The 19,287-nt window shown below is 41.0% G+C and overlaps 1 protein-coding gene across 2 annotated transcripts in view; it reads right to left on the reverse strand.

Annotated features, from left to right (window-relative positions):
- Positions 1-19,287, reverse strand: part of arhgap23a (Rho GTPase activating protein 23a) — a 96,503-nt gene that overhangs the window by 62,869 nt on the left and 14,347 nt on the right. The window contains exon 1 of one of the 2 annotated variants that reach the window (XM_041778544.1): positions 11,715-11,932. The exons of the other annotated variant lie outside the window; for it this stretch is intronic. Coding sequence (XP_041634478.1) covers positions 11,715-11,768 — 54 coding nt within the window. The 5' untranslated portion in view covers positions 11,769-11,932. Of the gene's footprint in view, positions 1-11,714; positions 11,933-19,287 lie in introns of those variants that run through there. 2 annotated transcript variants of the gene reach the window in all.

Raw genomic sequence — 19,287 nt, forward strand, 5'->3', positions numbered from 1 at the left:
CATATGGCAGCCTGATGTTGATGCGTGTACCCTATCTTTAGCCTCTGTCACTCTGTATTAGAAGCTCTTTAGTGAGAGTCTGAGATTGTTGACCCTGCAGAAATAAATTGTCCTCTGTGGTTTCATGACTCGCTTCAAACAGAAAAAAAAGGTCAGATATGAGGGCCTCAAGGGATTGTAGGTCTCCGTGTTTTGGCTGCCCAATGGGAAGACTGCAAAAGACAAGGAATGACAAGAGACTTGCATATGTTCTTAGTCTAACTCACATGAAAGACACGCTGTTAAAGCTTACAGCTAAGAGGAATGCTAATAAAACGTGCTGTCCTGTAAGTTTTTATCCTGTGAACTGAGCACTCAAACCTTCAAACCTCAAGCGTTTTAGAGAAGAATCAGAGTATTTAATAGCTGCACAGCTTAAAGAATGGAAGCAGCAGTTATAACAGGGAGCATCCTGAAAAGAGATGACCATACAAGGTAACAAAGAGCATGCAGCAATCGCTCAAAGTCATGGGAAAAGAGAGAAGAGAAAGCTGGAATTAAGAAAGGGTTGGGGTATAAAAAAGAGGAATTACTCCATCAACAATGTTGGTGACACACAGGACAGCAGGGAAGAAGAAAGCTGTAAAAGATATGAGGGGGAACAAGGCTAAATGTGTGACAAACAGAACTGCTGACTTTCTGCAAGTAATCTGGATGCATTCACTTACAGTCTGGAAAAAATGTGATGCTTGCTGCCATGATTTCATCATATCATGTGACAACTGATGATGTGAATGCAAATGAATCTGTAACTGAGCATGACAGTGACAGATAGAGGGCTGCAGTAACTTTATATGTGTGTGAATCAGGGGATAGATTTCATTATCAAGCATGGCTTGTTATTTTAGGTTGATGCAGCGCTAAGAAACATAACAAGGAGAAGAAATCAGGCTCGGAATCAGGATTAGTGCCATTCAACTAACACAGATGTTTATGTCTTTACTTTAGTTGCTAGGAGAGTGTTAGCTGGATCTGTCTGATGCTTTCTGCACTGATAGTGACAATGAGAAAAGCTGCTGAACCACTTTTGAACCGGATGGTGACAGTGTTGACTCTTTAGCTGACAGCGCCGTCGGCAGTCCAGGAGAGATGCTCTGATGTCCACGAGACGTAAAAAGGTTGAATTACTGTGCTAGACCAACTAAAAGTGGACTTTGAAATTCATGCAAACATTTTAGTCTCCCTAAAATCAAGGTTAATTGAGGTTGGACTAACATACACTATAATGACAAAAGTATTTAACACCTGTTAATTATTGAATTCAGATGTTTCATCAGACCTGCTTCAATATCCCTGCTGGATATTCCCCAGTCGACTGTGCGTGAGATTGTTAGAAAGTGGAAGCGTTCAGGAACAACAGCTACACAACCACCAAGCACAAGACCATGGAAAATCACAGAGTGGGGCCAATGACTGCTAAGGTGCATGGCGTGTAAAAGTCGCCAAGGCTCTGCTGATTACGTTCTGAACTTCCACTGGCATTAATGTAAGCACAAAACCTGCGCTATGGATTTAGTGGAATAGGTTTCCATGGCCGAGCAGCTGCATGCAAGCCTCACATCACCAAGTCCAATGCCAGGTGTCGCATGGAGTAGTGTAAAGCACACAGACCCTAGACTGTGGAGTAACGATTCATGCTTCTCAGTTGGACATCTGATTTGGAGAACATTACCAGCCTGACTGCATTGTGCCAACTGTGAAGTCTGGAGGAGGAGGGATAATGGTATGGGGTATACCAAGACATTTTGGATGATGCTATGCTTCCAATTTTGTGGCGACAGTTTGGGGAAGACCCTCTTCGATTCCAGTGCACACTGCAAGGACTTTAAAGACATGGTTTAATGAGTATGGTGCTGAAGTGACCGCACAGAGCCCTGACCCTATTAAGCACCTTTGGGATGAACTGGAACAGAAATCGTCCAACATCAGTGCCTGACTTCATGAATGCTCTACAAAACGAATGGGCACAAATTCCCACAAAAGTGGAAAGGCTTTCAAGAAGAGTGGGGGCTGTTATAGCTACAAAAGGGGGACCAACTCCATATTAAAGTCCATGGTTTAAATTCAATGTCATTACAGTGCCTGTTGGAGTAATGGTCAGGTAGGCAAACACTTTTATCCATATAATGTACCTTAATAAGAAGGTATGGGTTCAATTTCCGTATGTATGTACCTTCAGTCTGGTCATACTACGCAGTCTTCTTTAACTCAGAAGTCCAACAGCAAAAATGCAACCATTTTTGGGCTTCTGATGTATCTACATGGGCCCTATCTCCATAATTTAAAGGTTAAACTCAAGGGCAAACAATCAACCATAGATCAACATATACTCAAGACAAACGCAACCCAGTCTGGATTAGAATCTCTGCAATTTGGTGTGGTACTTTTTTAAGAAAGAGAAGAAGAAGTTATCGATGTCTTTTTTCTTCCTTTTCTACCATTTAGAATAGCGCAGGCTGGATTGGGATGTGTATTAAGCTGGCTCATCTTACTACACAGCACAGAGGCTTGGTCCCAGAGATACCAAACTGAAATGTATCAGAGGAACCAGATGTTTAAAAGTGAGAGATGATGATGCTTTGCAGCATGTTGTAAGAAGAAGAACAGCACTGCCTTGCTATTTTCAATCAGAAAAGAGTAAATTAAGACTTCACTTATCAAGTGCAAATATGCTGAACCAAACACTGACATTGTTTGTTTCTAAAGTCCAGATGTTTACAGGTAATACTGACCTGTTGCAAATAAGCCTTTTGACTCTCTGTCTGAGAGGGAACTTGCTGCGTCACCATTGCAAATGGCACAGATAAATGACAGTGAAAAACACGAATCCTAGATAAATCATGAAGCACACTGGCTGACAGCAGCTCAGGACATGCTGAACTACATAAATGATGACAGTAGGATGGTGGGGGCTTTTAAAATGCAGTATAAGTACAGTAAAGAGTTCTGTGGTCAATGACTGTTCGCCATCAGGGATGGTTGACCCTGCAGTGTACAGTAGAACAAACAGCTCTGTCCTTGTCAAAAGCTGCTTTGGCTTTTTGGGGTAAAAGCTGTGATCTTTGCTTTTCTTCTACCCTAAACACAGGTCAGAGCTATCCTGCCATCTCAGGCTGCCAGGTACAGAAACATTCAAAGCAACCAATACCCATGTTTTTCATTGTCCAATTATGAAGAGGGGTCAGATTCCAAAAACAAAAACACTCTTTAAAAACAATCTCAGTGACATGGTAAACAGAGGCTGTGTTGTGCCGGACCAGCAGGCATCAGCGAAACCACATAGCTCTGTCTCCTCCCAGCATCCACTGCTCCTCATTAGATTCTCGCTAATCTGTAACCCGTGATTTTTGCTGGACTGTCAAAACAACCCTCTCCTCCTCCCCGAGTCTGCTTACAAATAATACTAAATATCTGACGGATAGGAGAATATAAACTGTCTTTTGTAAAAATCTTTTACATTATGCATCTTCTTAAGATAAAATCTTGATCTGTCAAGATGCCAATCAGATTAAGGAACAGACATTCTCACTGCACACAAGCTTAAAGCAAACTTTTCTTCTATCACCCACCACTAGAACAACCAGTGACATCCAAGAACAACATGTACACCGTAAACACTCCCTTGGGCTTGAAGTTTACGAGAGCAGTCAGATATTTGGAGTCTTTTCTCCAAGTGATGAAGCCAAGAGCTGTTTTCTCTCATGTTCACGTTCCATTACTTCACTGTGTTTTGTCTGTCACTGTAGCATCATTCTCCCTCCATGACTCATCAGGATTCAGTCAATTTAATTTTGTTATCTCCTGCATCCCCTTTTTCCTCCTCACCCCCTCCTCTTGTGTCTCCCTCACATACCCAAATTCCTGCTGTTGGTTAAAAAAAAAAAAAAAGCCTCCACAGTCGATCGGAGTGAGACAGAGCAGCACGCAGATTTCTGTAAGCACTCCTATCAGTTTAGCAAAAATGTAAACATGATGGGAAAACAGCACAGAAATGTGCATGTTTGATATCGAGAAGTGAGGAGACATAACAAAGATGCAGGATCGGATCATCTGCATAGAGATCAGTTTAACCTCTGTGGCCCCTGCAGCACTCTGTGACAGGGGTTCCCTCCTGCCTCTTTAGGCTCTATACAGGGGGCCAAGTGTGTGACGAGGGGGGCCCCTAACCTCTGAACCTTCACCCTGATTCCAACCCAGCCACTCTGCCTTCAGGCTGATCTAGCAGACAGATACGCACCGAGCCAAGTCTGCATTTCACAACAAGACCGGACCTGTTCCTGCTTCATTCCTGCTTCGAGACCCCTGCCACAAAGAATACAGTACAACAGCCTTGTATTTCCTGCAAAAAAACAACACACAGGCACAAATACACAGTCACATACACACAAAGAGGCACTGATGCACACCAGACCATCAACAGGCTGAATTTAATTAGCCCTCATCTGTTTCTGAGAGACGCTTTGTTTCACACCAAACCTCCCGGAGTCTGCCAGTTAGACGCCACAGGAAATGCACCCACGACAGAGAGAGGGAGGACGGGTGCTGCCTGTACAAGGAGAATATGACTGGGTCGGTACAAGGTGGTGCATCAATTCGCATCGACTAAATGTCAAGTCCATGTTGCATACCCATGCATGAGCAACTATACCAAACAGGCACCTCTCCCATCTGTGCCCCCGTGGACTAAAGGGGTCAAAAAGGCTTTGGCATGGTAGAGACTGCCCACTGTGAGTGTGCAGAAAAGGATGGATTTGCTGGATAGAGGTCATTTTTTATCAGATTTTTTGCATGTTACAGGAACTATTTTCATTGTCCCTAAAACTGTTGATATAAATTAAGTACCTTTTTGGTTTGCAAATCATCAGAAAACAGTTTTAACCTATCCAAAAATAATCACTAAGGCCCAATATGATGTCCTGCAACACCTTATTTGTCCATAACATAAATATTTTAAAATATTTTCTTTCTCTTCTTCCTTATCAACAATTTTGTGCATGTTAGGAGCAACTATAAACATTTTATCGTCATTAAGCTGTTAATAAATTTGTTTAACTTTAGAAGTTTTGTTTCTTGATCTGCAAAATGGTCAGAAGAGGTCCTAATAACCTTTAATATCTTATTTGAACCTCTTCAGCACACGAGCACAGCAATGGGTCAGTCATCACAAACTCTTGCTGCATATCGTGTTAAAATTGACAAACCTGAGTGCTAATTTAGCTCAGTTGGTAGAGAAGGCACCCATTTACAGGGGCTATGGACACCCTGGTTGTGGGATTGATTCCCAGCTCTCTGCTCAATCTCTCTCCCCATATTTCCCACCTCTCTTCAGCTATCCTACAAAATAAAGGCAAAAGCCCAAAAAATATTCTTAAAAAAAAAAAAGCTTAGTCCTGATCCTAAAGATCAGGGGATCCTAAAGTTTGTAAAGTTCCCAGCAGGCTGAATATTCAGAAATATGTAAAGACACATAGAAATAAAGAGTGTTTGATTTGTTAAACTCAAAGAGCCATATGACTGGCAGTTTACATGAGGAGATAACCCAATCTTAGATGATTGAAATGTTGCAGCTTAGTATGAAAAAGATTACTTTAAGACCACACACTGCTTAAGTATGACTTCACAGGGAAAACCAGACTGGAAGGAGTTAACTACAAAATTATGAAATATGTATCTGAGCTTTTAAATAAGCAATTCCAATTAATAATAAACAGAAACATGGTGAAAATTACATTTGCAGCAAGAGTGTGTATAATTTACATGTAAGAACAAAATCTTTTCATAATTCAAAATAAGTTCTGCCTCTAGTGGAGAAAGAGCCACAGAGTGGCTGAAAAGAGATCAATAAAAAGGCCATTAGCACCAGAAACACGCCTGCTTTGCAGAGCTGTGCTACAATGACCGACCGCTCCCAGCTCGCCACGACAAACAAGGTCAACAATGACTGACGTCCTTCGCCCACCTCAACACACTTTCTGTACCCTGTGTGAATACCACCAAGGACTTCCTCATACTAACAGAAAGGGAGAAGGACGAATTAAAAAGCTGCATACAGCTGCTTACCAACCTTCAGAAGACAGCTTGATACCGCGTGTGTTGTACGTCATTCACCTGCAGAGTTTTATGAGTTGAGTGAGCGCAGCTCAGACCCCTCTAGTGTGATGTAAACATGCCTGAGTGCTGATATTAGCAAACACCTGTGCTCAGCTCTGTGTGTGATTAAAGTGTGTCAATACACACACTCTCCAGGTTAATGATTGTGGATGTGAAGTGTGAGCACGGTGGTGCAGCTGTCGCCTCAAAGCTTGGAGGAATGCAGCAGGAGTGACGGCGTCGTAGTGGGAGGGCTGAGGTGTCAAGGTGTGAGGGAGGTTTTAGTGGTGTTTACAGAGTGATGCAGCAGCAGAGCTCTCTGTAACACACAAAATTTACTGTCATGCTGTCTGTGAAGCTCCGCCCACTGCACTGACGTAGTCTAAGAGAGTATGTGGTCCAAATAGTGGTCATGTTTCTGGTATGTAGCACATTCAGCCTGGGGAAATGGAAACAAATACATGCACTAACTCTGTTTTTATTTTTCATTTTGCAGAGCTGTGGATGGACATGGGGAAATGACTAAAATGGTCAACCAAGGAGAAAAACAAAAGGAAACAAGAAGAAGCTTTGGTGACAACTTGTGACACAAGTTGACTGTACATTTTGAGTGAAATTTAAGCATAAGACAGCTGGATACCAGCTTGTTACTAACATTATTCTACTGAAATTTCATCTAAGGGTGCTTCATTTGGTATCTGACTTGATCAAGTCTTGTCTGTAGGACAGTACGGAAGCAAATGTGGTTAAGCTTCTCTATACTCGATACAGACAACTCTCACCGCAGTTTATGCTGCAGACTTAAATACCTAGACTTTTTTTCAAAACTGAAACTACATCTATTTTTAAATCACAGAGGGAACAGGCACATAAAGAGTACAATTATAGGGTACCTCATGGAACTCGACAATCAAATGCAATTTCACTGATATTGCAATAGGTTCTTTGCAGATGACATCACGCAGTAGTAGTAGAACTCCTGTTGGGGGGCAAGGGTGATTTCTGCATAGAGAAATTGTGCAAACAGGCCATTTTTAGCGGTTTATGGCTATACCAAGAGTTCAAAGTTTGAAAATATAAACATTCTTAATTCTTCAGCGACTTTTTGTCCCAAAAGTAGTGAAATATTCAGGCCAGAAAATAAATAAGAGTTTAAAAAAGTGGTCTGGTTTGGTTCAGTACAGTTTTGCCATGGTTTGGTACAGTAGCTGCTGTCTGTTTCACTAATCTCCAGTCTCGCTTGTTATGGCAGGAAGAGATTCAGAGCTGGTTGTTTGGTGCTGAAATTACTCTTCATTTGGTACAATTTTTGTTTTTTTTTAATGTGGGTTAAATAACGATAAAGGATGGAGGAAAGGAAACTGGCAGTCAAACAGGTGCTGGTTACTGTGGTTCACATTAGAGAGCTGTTTTGTAACACTGTAGTCGTAGTCTGAGTGTTACTTTACTTTTATACTTATAAGCTATAGTACACTATAGCTTTTTTTTTACCATAAGTCTAGATTGGCTGAGAACTCTCCCATCATACATTTAAGAGATTCAGATCATGCAATTGCAAACAACCTACATTGACATTTGCAATTACTTCAACTACCAAGTCTCTTTTTATCATTTTTTTCATTATATGTTTTAGATTTTTGAGCTGTCTTAAACTGAGCTTGATTGACTACCTGTATGGATACAGATCTGCTTTTATTTTGAAAGAAAATTAGGACCTTTGGATAGACAGAATATTATGAGGTTTACTTTACCACAGAAAAATTAACTTTATTATAAACAGTTATGGGTTAATGTTGGATAACACAGGGTGCAGATGACTTTTGACTTGTCCACTGATCTGAGTTTTTTAAAGAGCAATGAGCCATCAAGAGGCAGTTGTGTACTTATTTTCCATCACTGTGGCTGCACAGACATGCTGTGATGGTTGAAACTGTCAATAAAGCATGCCATTAATAAGATTCTTTAAAATGAATGCATTATTTATGGTCCTTAATTGATTGCATTAAATGCTTTCACTTTCAGCAGCAAAACATTCTACCTATGGATAGAGCCTTAGCACAATGGCCTTGATATCCCATATTGGAGCTTTAGCTAACAATCTCTTAGTATAGTAACAGTTAGCTGCTGTCTTTAATGTCAACTATTTATCGCACTTAATGTTGTTTTCAGAATATTAAAAAATGTTTGCCTGCATAGCATATCTTTTCTTTATCACTCAGGCTGAGGAGTGATAGAAAATTCAAGGTTCTACTACCAGTATGATTCAAATTTGAATCCTATCCATGAGTCATTATGAAAAATAAATGCCTTACAGACTGCATAAAGTAGGATGCAACCACTTAACCAGAGGCATGCCTCTACTACTACTTTTCAAAGCTAAGTCATTTATTGTAAGAAAAAAAAGAACAGAAAGTATTTAAAGATGCACTTGTCTCTTGTAAATCCCCTTTCATTCGCTTAGATACATTGTGCATCTGTTGGGATTTCTCTGGAGTCTGAAATATGGAGAAAAGTGACACTTTTCCTAAAATCCATGAATCCCCAGCCATAAAATATCGTCTTTGCTCCGTTCTTCAGACGTGGTGAAAGCATCTGCCAGTGATCACAGAAATGCTTTGGTCTGCAGCATCATGCAGCTGTTTCCAGTTAGCATTGCCTTGACCAGGAGGCTGATTCTGGACCTGCTGAGTGGATGGGCCTTTGTGGTCTGAGGTTTAGAGCCTTTCTGAGGTGGTTGGGGACCGAAAGATCATTAGTGGATCAGCAGTATACATATAATCACGAGGAAGCTATTAGCAGGCATCTTGGGCTGGACCTGACTGTAAAAACAGACCCAAGATCAGACATGCAAAGGACAAGGATCAGCAAAAATTAAAACATTCAGGTATTGATAAAGGCAAGTCATGTCTAGTTGAAACCCCCAGGGGACTGCAGGATGGTGCAGAATTATTCAGAGAACAAACAGACCTGCACATGTGCAGTGGGGACAAATGAGGGGGCTTTAACATCGACTCAGCTCAAGATTTTCATAAAAGCGCTCTCCTGTTTCCCATCATCAATAAAGTCTGCGTCACGCGGCGCGATGCAGCATTAGGGCATCAAGGCCGCTGCTCATCCTGCCCTCGGCCCCGCCCTGCAGTCCGCTGCCTCTATTGATCCCCCTGCACTGCTACATTAGAAGAGGACCAGCTAACAACATTAAACAAGTCCCAGCAGACAGAGCCATGACTCCTCTTTTCCTGCTGTTTGACGGTGAACGCACACACAAAGGCTGGTTTACTTTGTGACACGTTTTATCAGGTTGCGGTGTCATTTTGTTGCCTTTTATCACTACATCTAAGTGGTTCACACACAAGAACAGAAATGAAAATACATACAGGTTATCTGTTCGAGCTCGTGGATGTATTCAGTTTCACACCAGGAGGATAATTTGGTTTACTGCTCTGAAAAAAAACCCTCTCTACAGCTGATGATCAGCACCATGAAGATGTAGAGAAAGGTCCAGGCAAAGTGAGAGCTGGGTGTTGGCTGAGACATGCAGGGTCAAAGGTCGGGTATGAGATAGGTCAGCGTGAAAGCCTGTGCACAAAGAGAGACACACAGGAGGATATCATACACTTTGAGCTCTTGTTCCTTTAGGCAGAGCTTTGTGGTTGCACATTTACTATAAACATGTTTTACGACAGCAGCTCAATTAACAAGCGGCAAATTGAAAAGATAAAAGTGTTTGAAGGAGCAAAGGCACAACCAGGGAGGTTCAATTAGAGCATCACCACAAAGTAGGAAACATTATTCTTTGCTGGAGGGAATAAACTACTGAACACTATGCCCGGAAAATGAAGGAACCAAAGGGAGGTAAAGTCATAAAAATGTAATTACAACAAGACTAAGAATGCAGAGGTGGTCACAATACCAGAATGTTAAACTAAAAGATCATGTAAGAGAAAGTCAGATAATATTTCAGATGTTGATTTTAAAAAACTATATTTTTAAAGCTTTATTGCTTTTTAACATAATCAATAATCAAAATAGCAGAGTTTAGGGGTGGGAATTGCAGGTCACATTACACTACGATACGATGCAATAGAGTGCAATATGATACAATCAGGTATAACGGCATGGCATGATACAATACTATAGGTTGCAATATCATGAAATGGACTCATGGTATGTATCCTAAAGGTAAGTGCAGGACTCATCACTGCAAATTGGTGTCAGTTTCACCTCATAATGCTTTATCCTTTAACTTCTTCTCACTAACTGTCTAAAATCATCCCGTTCACTTATTTCTATATCTTCTTCTATCTTCTGGCTAATTAACTTGTGTTTTCATATCCTTCTTTCGTGCCATAAACACAGTTGTGGGCAGTCATGAATTAGTGATGCTGTGGGTCAAACTGGCAGGGAAATCTGTTGAGAATGTACACTGTCTGTTTAATTTAAACAGCTATATTTGGCATCAGCAAATCATTGATTTTTTGCTGAGTCAAGGTGACAATATTTGGTAGTATTAGCAATATCTCCCACCCCTTGCAAAGACTGTAACACTTGGTTTTAAAAAAGTATAGAGGTATCTATCATTTTTAAGCTGCAAATCAAACTTCACACCCAAAACCATACACCAAATTCGTGCAACAAAGGACTATGGGAAATTTCTCTGCAACTCTTTGAATCAGCCACATCACATACTGAGCCAAAGACCCACTGAGGTTGAATCAAAGCAGATCCAAGCATACGCTAAAGTGCCAGTATACCAAACCATATGCCTTCTCTTCAACAAGCAGACCACCGCCCAGAGTGACATATCATACCTCATGACTTCACTATGACACATCGATGCTGATAAACATTCCTGCTCTCAGACCAGCGAGAACGTGACTCTTACAGAAGAATCTGAGTGTGTTAAAAAAAAGAAATGAAAAAGGGCAAAAATCACATAAGTGTATTCTTTTACAGGTGGAAAACTCACAGCAACTTTTTACAGTATATGTGCAGCATCTTAAGATACTTAGAAAATAAAACTTCTTTCTACTGGTGTATCTGATATCATGTGATCTATTTTCTAATGTACAGTCATATCACCTCATCTGAAACTACTTCATATCACTTTCTGATTACATTAAATTGAATATCTAGGCAAAACATCCAGGTTCATGAAGCTCTACAGAAGAGCTAAACGTGTCCATTGAGGGCAATTTGATAAGTATCTAATCTGATTTATATGAAAAATTAACACAGACAAGGAGTGAACGATGCACTCCTAATTGCATCCCTGCCTGGGACGTCCCGTCTGGACTGACAGGCGTCCTGCAGTTCCAGTACACGGACAAAAGACTCAAGCATCGCGGCTGTTAAACATGTCTTAACGTCGGTACCAGTGCTCGGTATTGATAATAGAAAGGTGCAGATATCAAACACTAGTTTTCTCTGCAGTATGAGTGTGAGTGTGTACACAGTGGCTATGTAAACTAGTGTTAATCCTCTTAGGAAATCACGCTCTCTGACCAGTCCCAAACAACACAGCCTGTCCAAGCACAAATGAACGTATGGCAATATTATCGACAGTGTAATCGTGTAGGACTTACGTGGTTGTCAGAGTAGGGTGGTATTCCAACAAGGCAGAAAGCAACTCCATTCATTGGGCAGCAGAAACTGTCCGGCTGCAACAACGACGGGCTGGTTTGTTGCTACACGAGCGGCAACAGCGAGGCAGACGTCTGAGCTCAGAGTAAGGACGTCTATGAAGCTACACGTTAAACACTTTTTCTCCGGCTTCCTTCCTCTGAGAAAAAATCCCTCTCTATTCCCGTTGTTTCAGCTCCCTCCCCCCTCCACCTCCTCCTCCTCCTCTTCTTCTTCTTCTTCTTCGTTTTCTTCTTCTACTTCCTCCGGACCGCATCAGTTGAACAAACTAAATCCCTCTGTGCTCGGCCCCTGCCTGGAAACGGGCTACAGCAGCGTGAGCACACACAACACACAATACACTCTCTGACGGTCCGAGGGGGACACCGGAAAACAGCCTTCAAAGTAAAAGTTCAAAGAAGGCGCGTGCGTTAAGCTAAACAAAGGCAATTGTCTCTCGTAGCTTTTGATAAAAGTTCAACCACCGTATCGGTGATATTTAGTCGAAAGGTTTTGTTGGGAAGTCTCTGAAAATTCCCTAAATTTTACTTCATTAATTGCAGCCTTACTGTAAGCTTTTATTGTGTATCACCGGAAGTCATTTTGTTAGTATTACTGATACATTGACAGTACGGGAATAGAGGTGAGTCAAACTAGAGGAGGGTGCGTTGCGTAAATCAATGCGCTCCACCCTGCTAACCCACAGCGTGCGGGCTCCCTCTGGCTGTGCCAAAACATTAATGTGCAGGATGGGAAGGGTGGCTGATGCCAACTAGATGATTTATTTAAGTATTTAAAAGAGATTAAAAAACATTAATCCATACCAGAAATAAATACAGAGTTATAATAATTGCATTAATGGAGTACTGTAATTAGAATACAGTTACTAATGTTGTTTATGTTGATGTTGATCCTGTCCAGTGGATGTAACTTTCTGTCCAGACTGAATTGATTTATATGACTTTTAATTAAGGGAATTAAGTTTAATACATTTCACGAGCTCTCTGTACCTTTTCCATTGTAAGCAGGGAGGTAAAATAATAATTACAGCCATCAAACAGAAGTATTTGTCTATTTAGTTTCGCGTTTTCACAGTTTAATTTCAAAACTACTCTAAAATAAATGCATCTACTTAGTTTATGTAGTTTAGTTTGTAGTGGTTTTTAATTGGTCTAGCCTCAGAACCCATGACAACCTCCCTAATGAGAAATCCTGTCCCAAATTTTCCTAATATTCAACCAACTAAATTTATTTAATGAAGTAGTTTGGACCTTAGATGGAACAAAACATATGAATAAACAAAGAAAACCAAATTAGCATGTTAAAGAGTGCATCATTACAGAAGCCCTGGGGGAACATTGGTGCACTTAAATTTACTCATTATCAAGGCAAAACAGGGTTGAAAATACAACATGTCGAATTTTTGGACGAAGAAAGCTGCCATTTGTATGTTGAATATATACATATTTTCCACCATCATTTTTCTCAAATATTTCCTAAAGTTTCCAAAGACAGAGAAATTCTTATTCTTTTAATTGTAACAGGATGTGTCTTTTTATGGAGGCTGCCATCAGTTATGGCTTCAAACTCACCTCTGTAACACGGAAACCCCCACACAAGAATTGAGCTGAAACCAGTATCACTCAGCGCTGCCCACCTTCTCAATATTACTTCTTGTTTTAAACTGAGAACTCTGTCCAATCATCTCATAAGGTCTATTTGCAAAACAAAACAAAAAAGTTTTTTCAGTCATTATTTTCTCATAATGAGGGAGAAACAGACTTAAAGTGCACTTCCGTGTTCGCGCTTGAGGCATCCCCGGAGCACATACGGCATCCTTCGATCCTAGAGTGCATTCTAGGATCGCTTCCAGCATAAATGTGGAAGTGCACTTTTAAGTGCATTTCTCCCTGATTATGAGAAATTTATGAATAAAAACAAAATAAAAACAGAGTCCTCAATTCAAAACAAGAATGAAATAGCAGGGATGTGCATATAAATTACACATACTAATCTATGTCCACTTAGGGCTTCCGTACATCATGAACTTCTTGCCTCATTTTTTCCAGGTATACATTCACTGATGAAAGCTCTGTGACCTACTTTCGGGTCCCGACACATCAGTTTTAATCCACCGATTTAGATTACTTTCCATTATACATAGACCAACAAGAGCTTTATGTAGCCTATTATTCTGCAATTATCCTTTCAGATATATTATGCGCATCATGTGCAAGGACTCTGTGTTAAGTTGTGACAAAAGCACTTACATGGATTTGTTGTAAAATGGAGCAGTAGTTCCATGGAGTTGAGCGCTGCCATATATGAATAAACACAGGTCCTCATCAGCTGGCGGCGAGCTGATTTACTCTAAGCACACTATTGGCTAATCGCACTTATGCTGCCATATTTAAACTGCTCTAGCCTGGCTATGCTTTGCTGCTCCCCCTGCAAGCTGCTTTTTGCAACCTTCCTCCACCCCAGCTCCTCTTCTATGCTATATGTCTATGCTTAATGTCCATCTGTTGTCACTGATGATTGCTGTGCTCTGACCTTTCCTTCGTGTGCCTACAAGACGTACTACTGAGAAGTAGAGGTATAGCAACAAATGGAAAGATTTCAATAAATTCTCTATTTAGTGTATGTTGGCTTCATTATTAATGCATCTGAAGACTCATTTCTCAAAAACTGGTTATGGGTTGCTGTCTGTAATGCCTCAGAAAACAGTCAGAGTTGTTTATTTTAGGCAACTAATTTAGCCAAAAGTTCAAACCCATCATGGAAATGTTATAGAAAATATTAAATCAACAAATGTTCAAACATTAAGAGAGTTTTTTTTGGTTTTCTTGCCTCTTCATTCCCAAAATGGCTCAAACATGGAATGGTTTTACAAATCCACTCTACCATTTGACTTATTAATTAATAGTAGATAACTCAGATAAGCTAAATATTGCTACTGGAAAAACACATCCTAAGAACACCGGGGAAAAACAAACAGGCTTATGAAACATGCAAAGTCTCATAACCTGTAGCTAAAAAAAGTCTGTTTGACTCATGTTTAAAATGACACAAAGTTAAACAAAGACATAAACAATAAGAGATATTTCAAAAGACTTTCCGCATGTAGACAGTTCTGATTGTAATTGATGAAACCTTCTGGGAAAAGTGTTGACGGACTTTTATTTTTAGCCTCTCTGGGCACAGACAAAAACTGCCCATATGAATCAATACGGCATGGAGGAAGCTTACTCATCAGTAGAACAGGAAGTAGACTGTTGCCAAGAGTTACACTTTTTCCTACTGCATGTGCTCCACAGTAGCTGTGGCATTATGTAAAGGAGGTTACATGTTTTAGGATGGAAAAAAAATTAAAGGCACGGTGGTAGCTTGAGCTTGGTGCCCATGTGGCTACTATTACTCTGAGGGGTGCGAGCCACTTCAAAAGCTGGCCTGCCTTTGGAGGGAACAGACCAGAGTCAAGGAGGGAAAGAGCAGCTAACGGGGGCCTTCCCACGCCAAGAGCTGCAGCTGCCAACTCAGCCTTTATTTCACCATGTCTCCTCTGTCTGCTCACTCTCTCCATCCTCTGCCTCTGAGACGCAAAGTCATAGTCATGACCTTCACTCAGCTCCTATTTAAGGCAGATAATCACCATATGTGGCCTAAATCCCGCTCCAGGTTACTCATGCAGCAGTTTTCAGTGAGCATAGGGAAAGCTGGGAATTCACCATGGTGGAATGAGGCTTAGCAGCACTATCCCAGTCTTAAAGTGGTACAACATGGATGTCACAGCTGGACTTCTTCCATCCAGATCTATCTCTGCAGCTCATGTGTTTTTTATTCCAGCACACTAGGACATAAATCAGCCTGTAATCTGATGGTTTTCTGTGGGAAGAGTGGTCCGATGTTGGTGTACCCCCCTCCTGCTTGGGGTTTGTCCACATCTTTCCCCAGATTGCATGCAGATACAGGCTCACATCAATTTTCCCTGACAGGCGAGCAAAGTGGGCTTTCTATTATTGATGGGCTGCTGGTCGGTGTGGAGCGGAGGAGGAGGAGGGAGGTTGTGCGTCATGTCATGTGTCAAATCTCAGCAGGTGGGTAAGCACATTTTAAGACGCTGATTTTGGAATACAACAAAGAGCTGCAACTACATCCTCTTATCTGGTATCAACGGTGCAAAACAAACATGGATGTAAAAGCAAAGCAACGGCGGTCAAAGGAGACAAGCTGACTCCTGGCTGGAGAGCTGGAGGGAGCAATGAGTGCAGTGTTGCTAGGAATGACATGGCTCTCCGGCCATCTCCAGCCAAAGGGAGAGTAAAATGGTTCTCTGATGGTTAGACTGAACCAAATGCAAACTGGCTCAAGCTCTAGCCCAGCATTACTCTGGAACTGGTTTGGTGGAAAAGAGGTATGGAAACACAGAGTGAATACATATCATTGGATATGTCTATGGCATTTACTACTCATTGTTGTAATCGTTTACAGGAATGAACAGGTAGACCTATTAAAGGGGATGAAGGCACAGTGTGTACAGTTATGGTGTGTTCGATCAGGGACAAAGGGCCTGTTTGCACCACAAAATGCCACAAAATGTTCTTTCAGTACATCACTTACTGACTCACTTCTATATTCTGGTCTTTTAACTCAGTGGTTCCCAACTTTTCATCTTAAGGCCCCCCTACTCAAATCTAAGAAAAGTTTGGAAAAGTACATATCAATCTTAACTGTTCTCATTGACAAAATCCCAACATAACAGGCCTACAAACACTTTTTCTTGACAAAACATCTATTTATAAGCTATCCATTGTCACAGCAGTGTACAAGGGCCGCACAATGCTGAAATTCTCAAGTTTAAAAAGTTAACTTAGGAGTAAAGAATAGATATTTTTTACTTCAAAAGTCATAAATGTGCATGAAAAAAACCTTGGAATTTTTGAGATCATAAAGTCCATTATTTTCAGTTTGGTTTCTTGTAAATTTTTCACTTTACACAGTTGTAAATTCACAACACTAAAACTTTTTAAACCCAGAAATTTCAACTTTTTAAACTCTGCAATTCTGAGTTTGTTCTCATGTTGATATTCAACTTTATAATCTCAATAGATTTTCCTTAAAAATTTGACCTTTTTGCTCAAAAATTAACAGAATCCCTGTGTTTTTTTTAATCTTTTAGGTTTGCCCTTGTATAGTATGTTTTTTATCATTATTTAAACGGACACATTTACATCTAGTTTTGACATCAGAGCAGACGGGTTTTGTGTCCACCCTGAGGTCCTTGCCCCTTCCCGAGGGGTGTCCAGAGCCCAAGTTAGGAACCATGGCTTTAACTCATAGAGGGGATAAAAAAGTTCACATCTGATTGCTTATCAGCAGTGAAGGTCCTTACTGAACAGGACATTCTTTCTCCCAGGATGCTAATCTGATGTTAGCGTAACCTCACTTGTAAAAAACCTTAGTCTTATGTTGGCTATTTCATGAAAAGTAACAAGTATAAAATGTCCAGTTTTTTAGAATTCTAACAGTGCTAAGAATTTGAAAAGTAACCAATTAAACTGCCAATCACTGAAAATAATGGGGGATTTTTTGTAAATGTATAGTATCACTTAGTAAAACATTGCTCCAAATACTGGTGCTAGATGAATCAATACACAGCAAGTTGACATAAGCGAATACTAACAAACAGCTCTGTCCATAGGGGGCACCAAACTCAATACAAAACTGAAACTTCCTCACAGGAGCTTTAATTCTATAAAAAATATGGACAAAATGGATTTAAAACAGTTGGCTCCTTTTCAGCATAATTGATCATCAAAATAATTGAGATTGCATCATTTGATAACAAAAAGTATTGCACATTTCGACGGCCCTATTCTAAACAACATGTATGTCGTATGTGTCTTGCGACTCTAGGTCAGGCTTAGTCAGAGTCTGACACATAGCCTGAGGCGTCAGGGGCGTCCCTGTGATTGGCTGAGTAAGCCCTGATTCTGAGGGTGATGTGAGGCGACGCGCCCCCGATCTCATTTTCTCAGGGATGGATGAAGACGAAACTCCAAGAAGGCCTCCCCTTGGTCATTACATAATCACACATGCCAGCCTGCCACCCATAAACAACCATCAACCTATTTACTCGCTTGACCGCGCCCCCCCCTACCCATCTACAGGCTCCCACCTCCCTTGGCTTGCTTGGGCTGCACTGGTTATCACTGCTGCTGAGGCTCTGGAGGCAGAGAAGGGACACACAAGGGGGGTTAAATGGGTGAGGTTTCCCCCCTCCAGGCCTCTTCACAGAGCGTGTGCACTCACTGCTATCCTATGATTAATTGTAGTTACCCCATTTATCCAACTTTACCCCCCCGCTCCAGGCTTCTTCCTCCCTTATTCTTTCATATCTCCTCTGTCTCACTCCGCTTCCCTCCAGTTACTGCGTCTTTTCTTTCACTAAAAGTCCGTCACCCTCCTCTGCACACACATACTTTCAGTCTGACGGGTGTAGCTGCCAGATCTTTTCGCCATCATTTACTTTAAGGCCTCCACTGAGAGCGTAACACTCCATCCTCTGCCAGGCAGGCCACACTATCCCTCTGTTTGATACACTTGTATTTAATGGAGAAGCTTGGATAGCTTTCCTGCTGTTAAGAGCCAAAAAGACACAATGTTCATGTCCTGCCACAGTCTCCATTTCAGCTGATTTAATAGAAAGAGTAACCTTCTTTCTGTCTTCTTCTCTAACATAATAACAAGCCTATTATCACTGTCTCTGCCTGATAATGTGTGTCTGTAGGGTGCTGGGGTTTGTATATTTATGTTCCTGTGAGTAAGATGTAGATATGTGAGGCCCTGGTTGTCTCTAGCTGCTTGTTGACACAGAGGCTTCTGTGGCGCTCCTTTGAAGAGAAGTTGCAGGAAGATTGAGGGGAAAGGGGGGGTCAACAACAGACTGCATGGGGTCATAAATTCCCACTCTCTGCTGGACAGGAGGGGTCCTCTTTGTCCGGCCCGACAACTGGCACGAGAGGAGGAAACAGCTGAGAGTCAGAGTCTCATAATTTTGATTTAATGCTCACAATTTGGAACAAGTATCTTGTGTTTATCTTAATTTTCCATGATGCATTTTTCCCTCAACATAGCTTTGGCAAAGTGGAGAAAACTCAGTGAGATTTATGAGACAGCAAAGAAAAGACCCAACTTGTGAACTGCATGTTAAATGATCATTAAAGACTTGATTATGTGTCATTTTCAGACTAACACAGGCAGAAATTTCAACTTATGCCACCTTTTTATCACTTATTTTATCTTTTATATACAGCCGGTGTCGTGGTTTAACTGGCGTTAGATTAACTGGTGAAACCAGTAAACATTTTACAATGCTGCTCATTTTTAAGACTTTTCTTTGGAGACATTAATGCTACTTGGAAAGACTTTCAGACCTGATTAAAACAAAATAAATGGAAGTGACTTTTTAATTGTGGCATTTGGCTCACAAACACTTTACAAGTAATGCTAATGTATCTGAAAGCATTTGCACTG

The sequence above is a fragment of the Cheilinus undulatus genome, linkage group 21, assembly GCF_018320785.1.
Source record: "Cheilinus undulatus linkage group 21, ASM1832078v1, whole genome shotgun sequence".
Classification (NCBI taxonomy): Eukaryota; Metazoa; Chordata; class Actinopteri; order Labriformes; family Labridae; genus Cheilinus; species Cheilinus undulatus.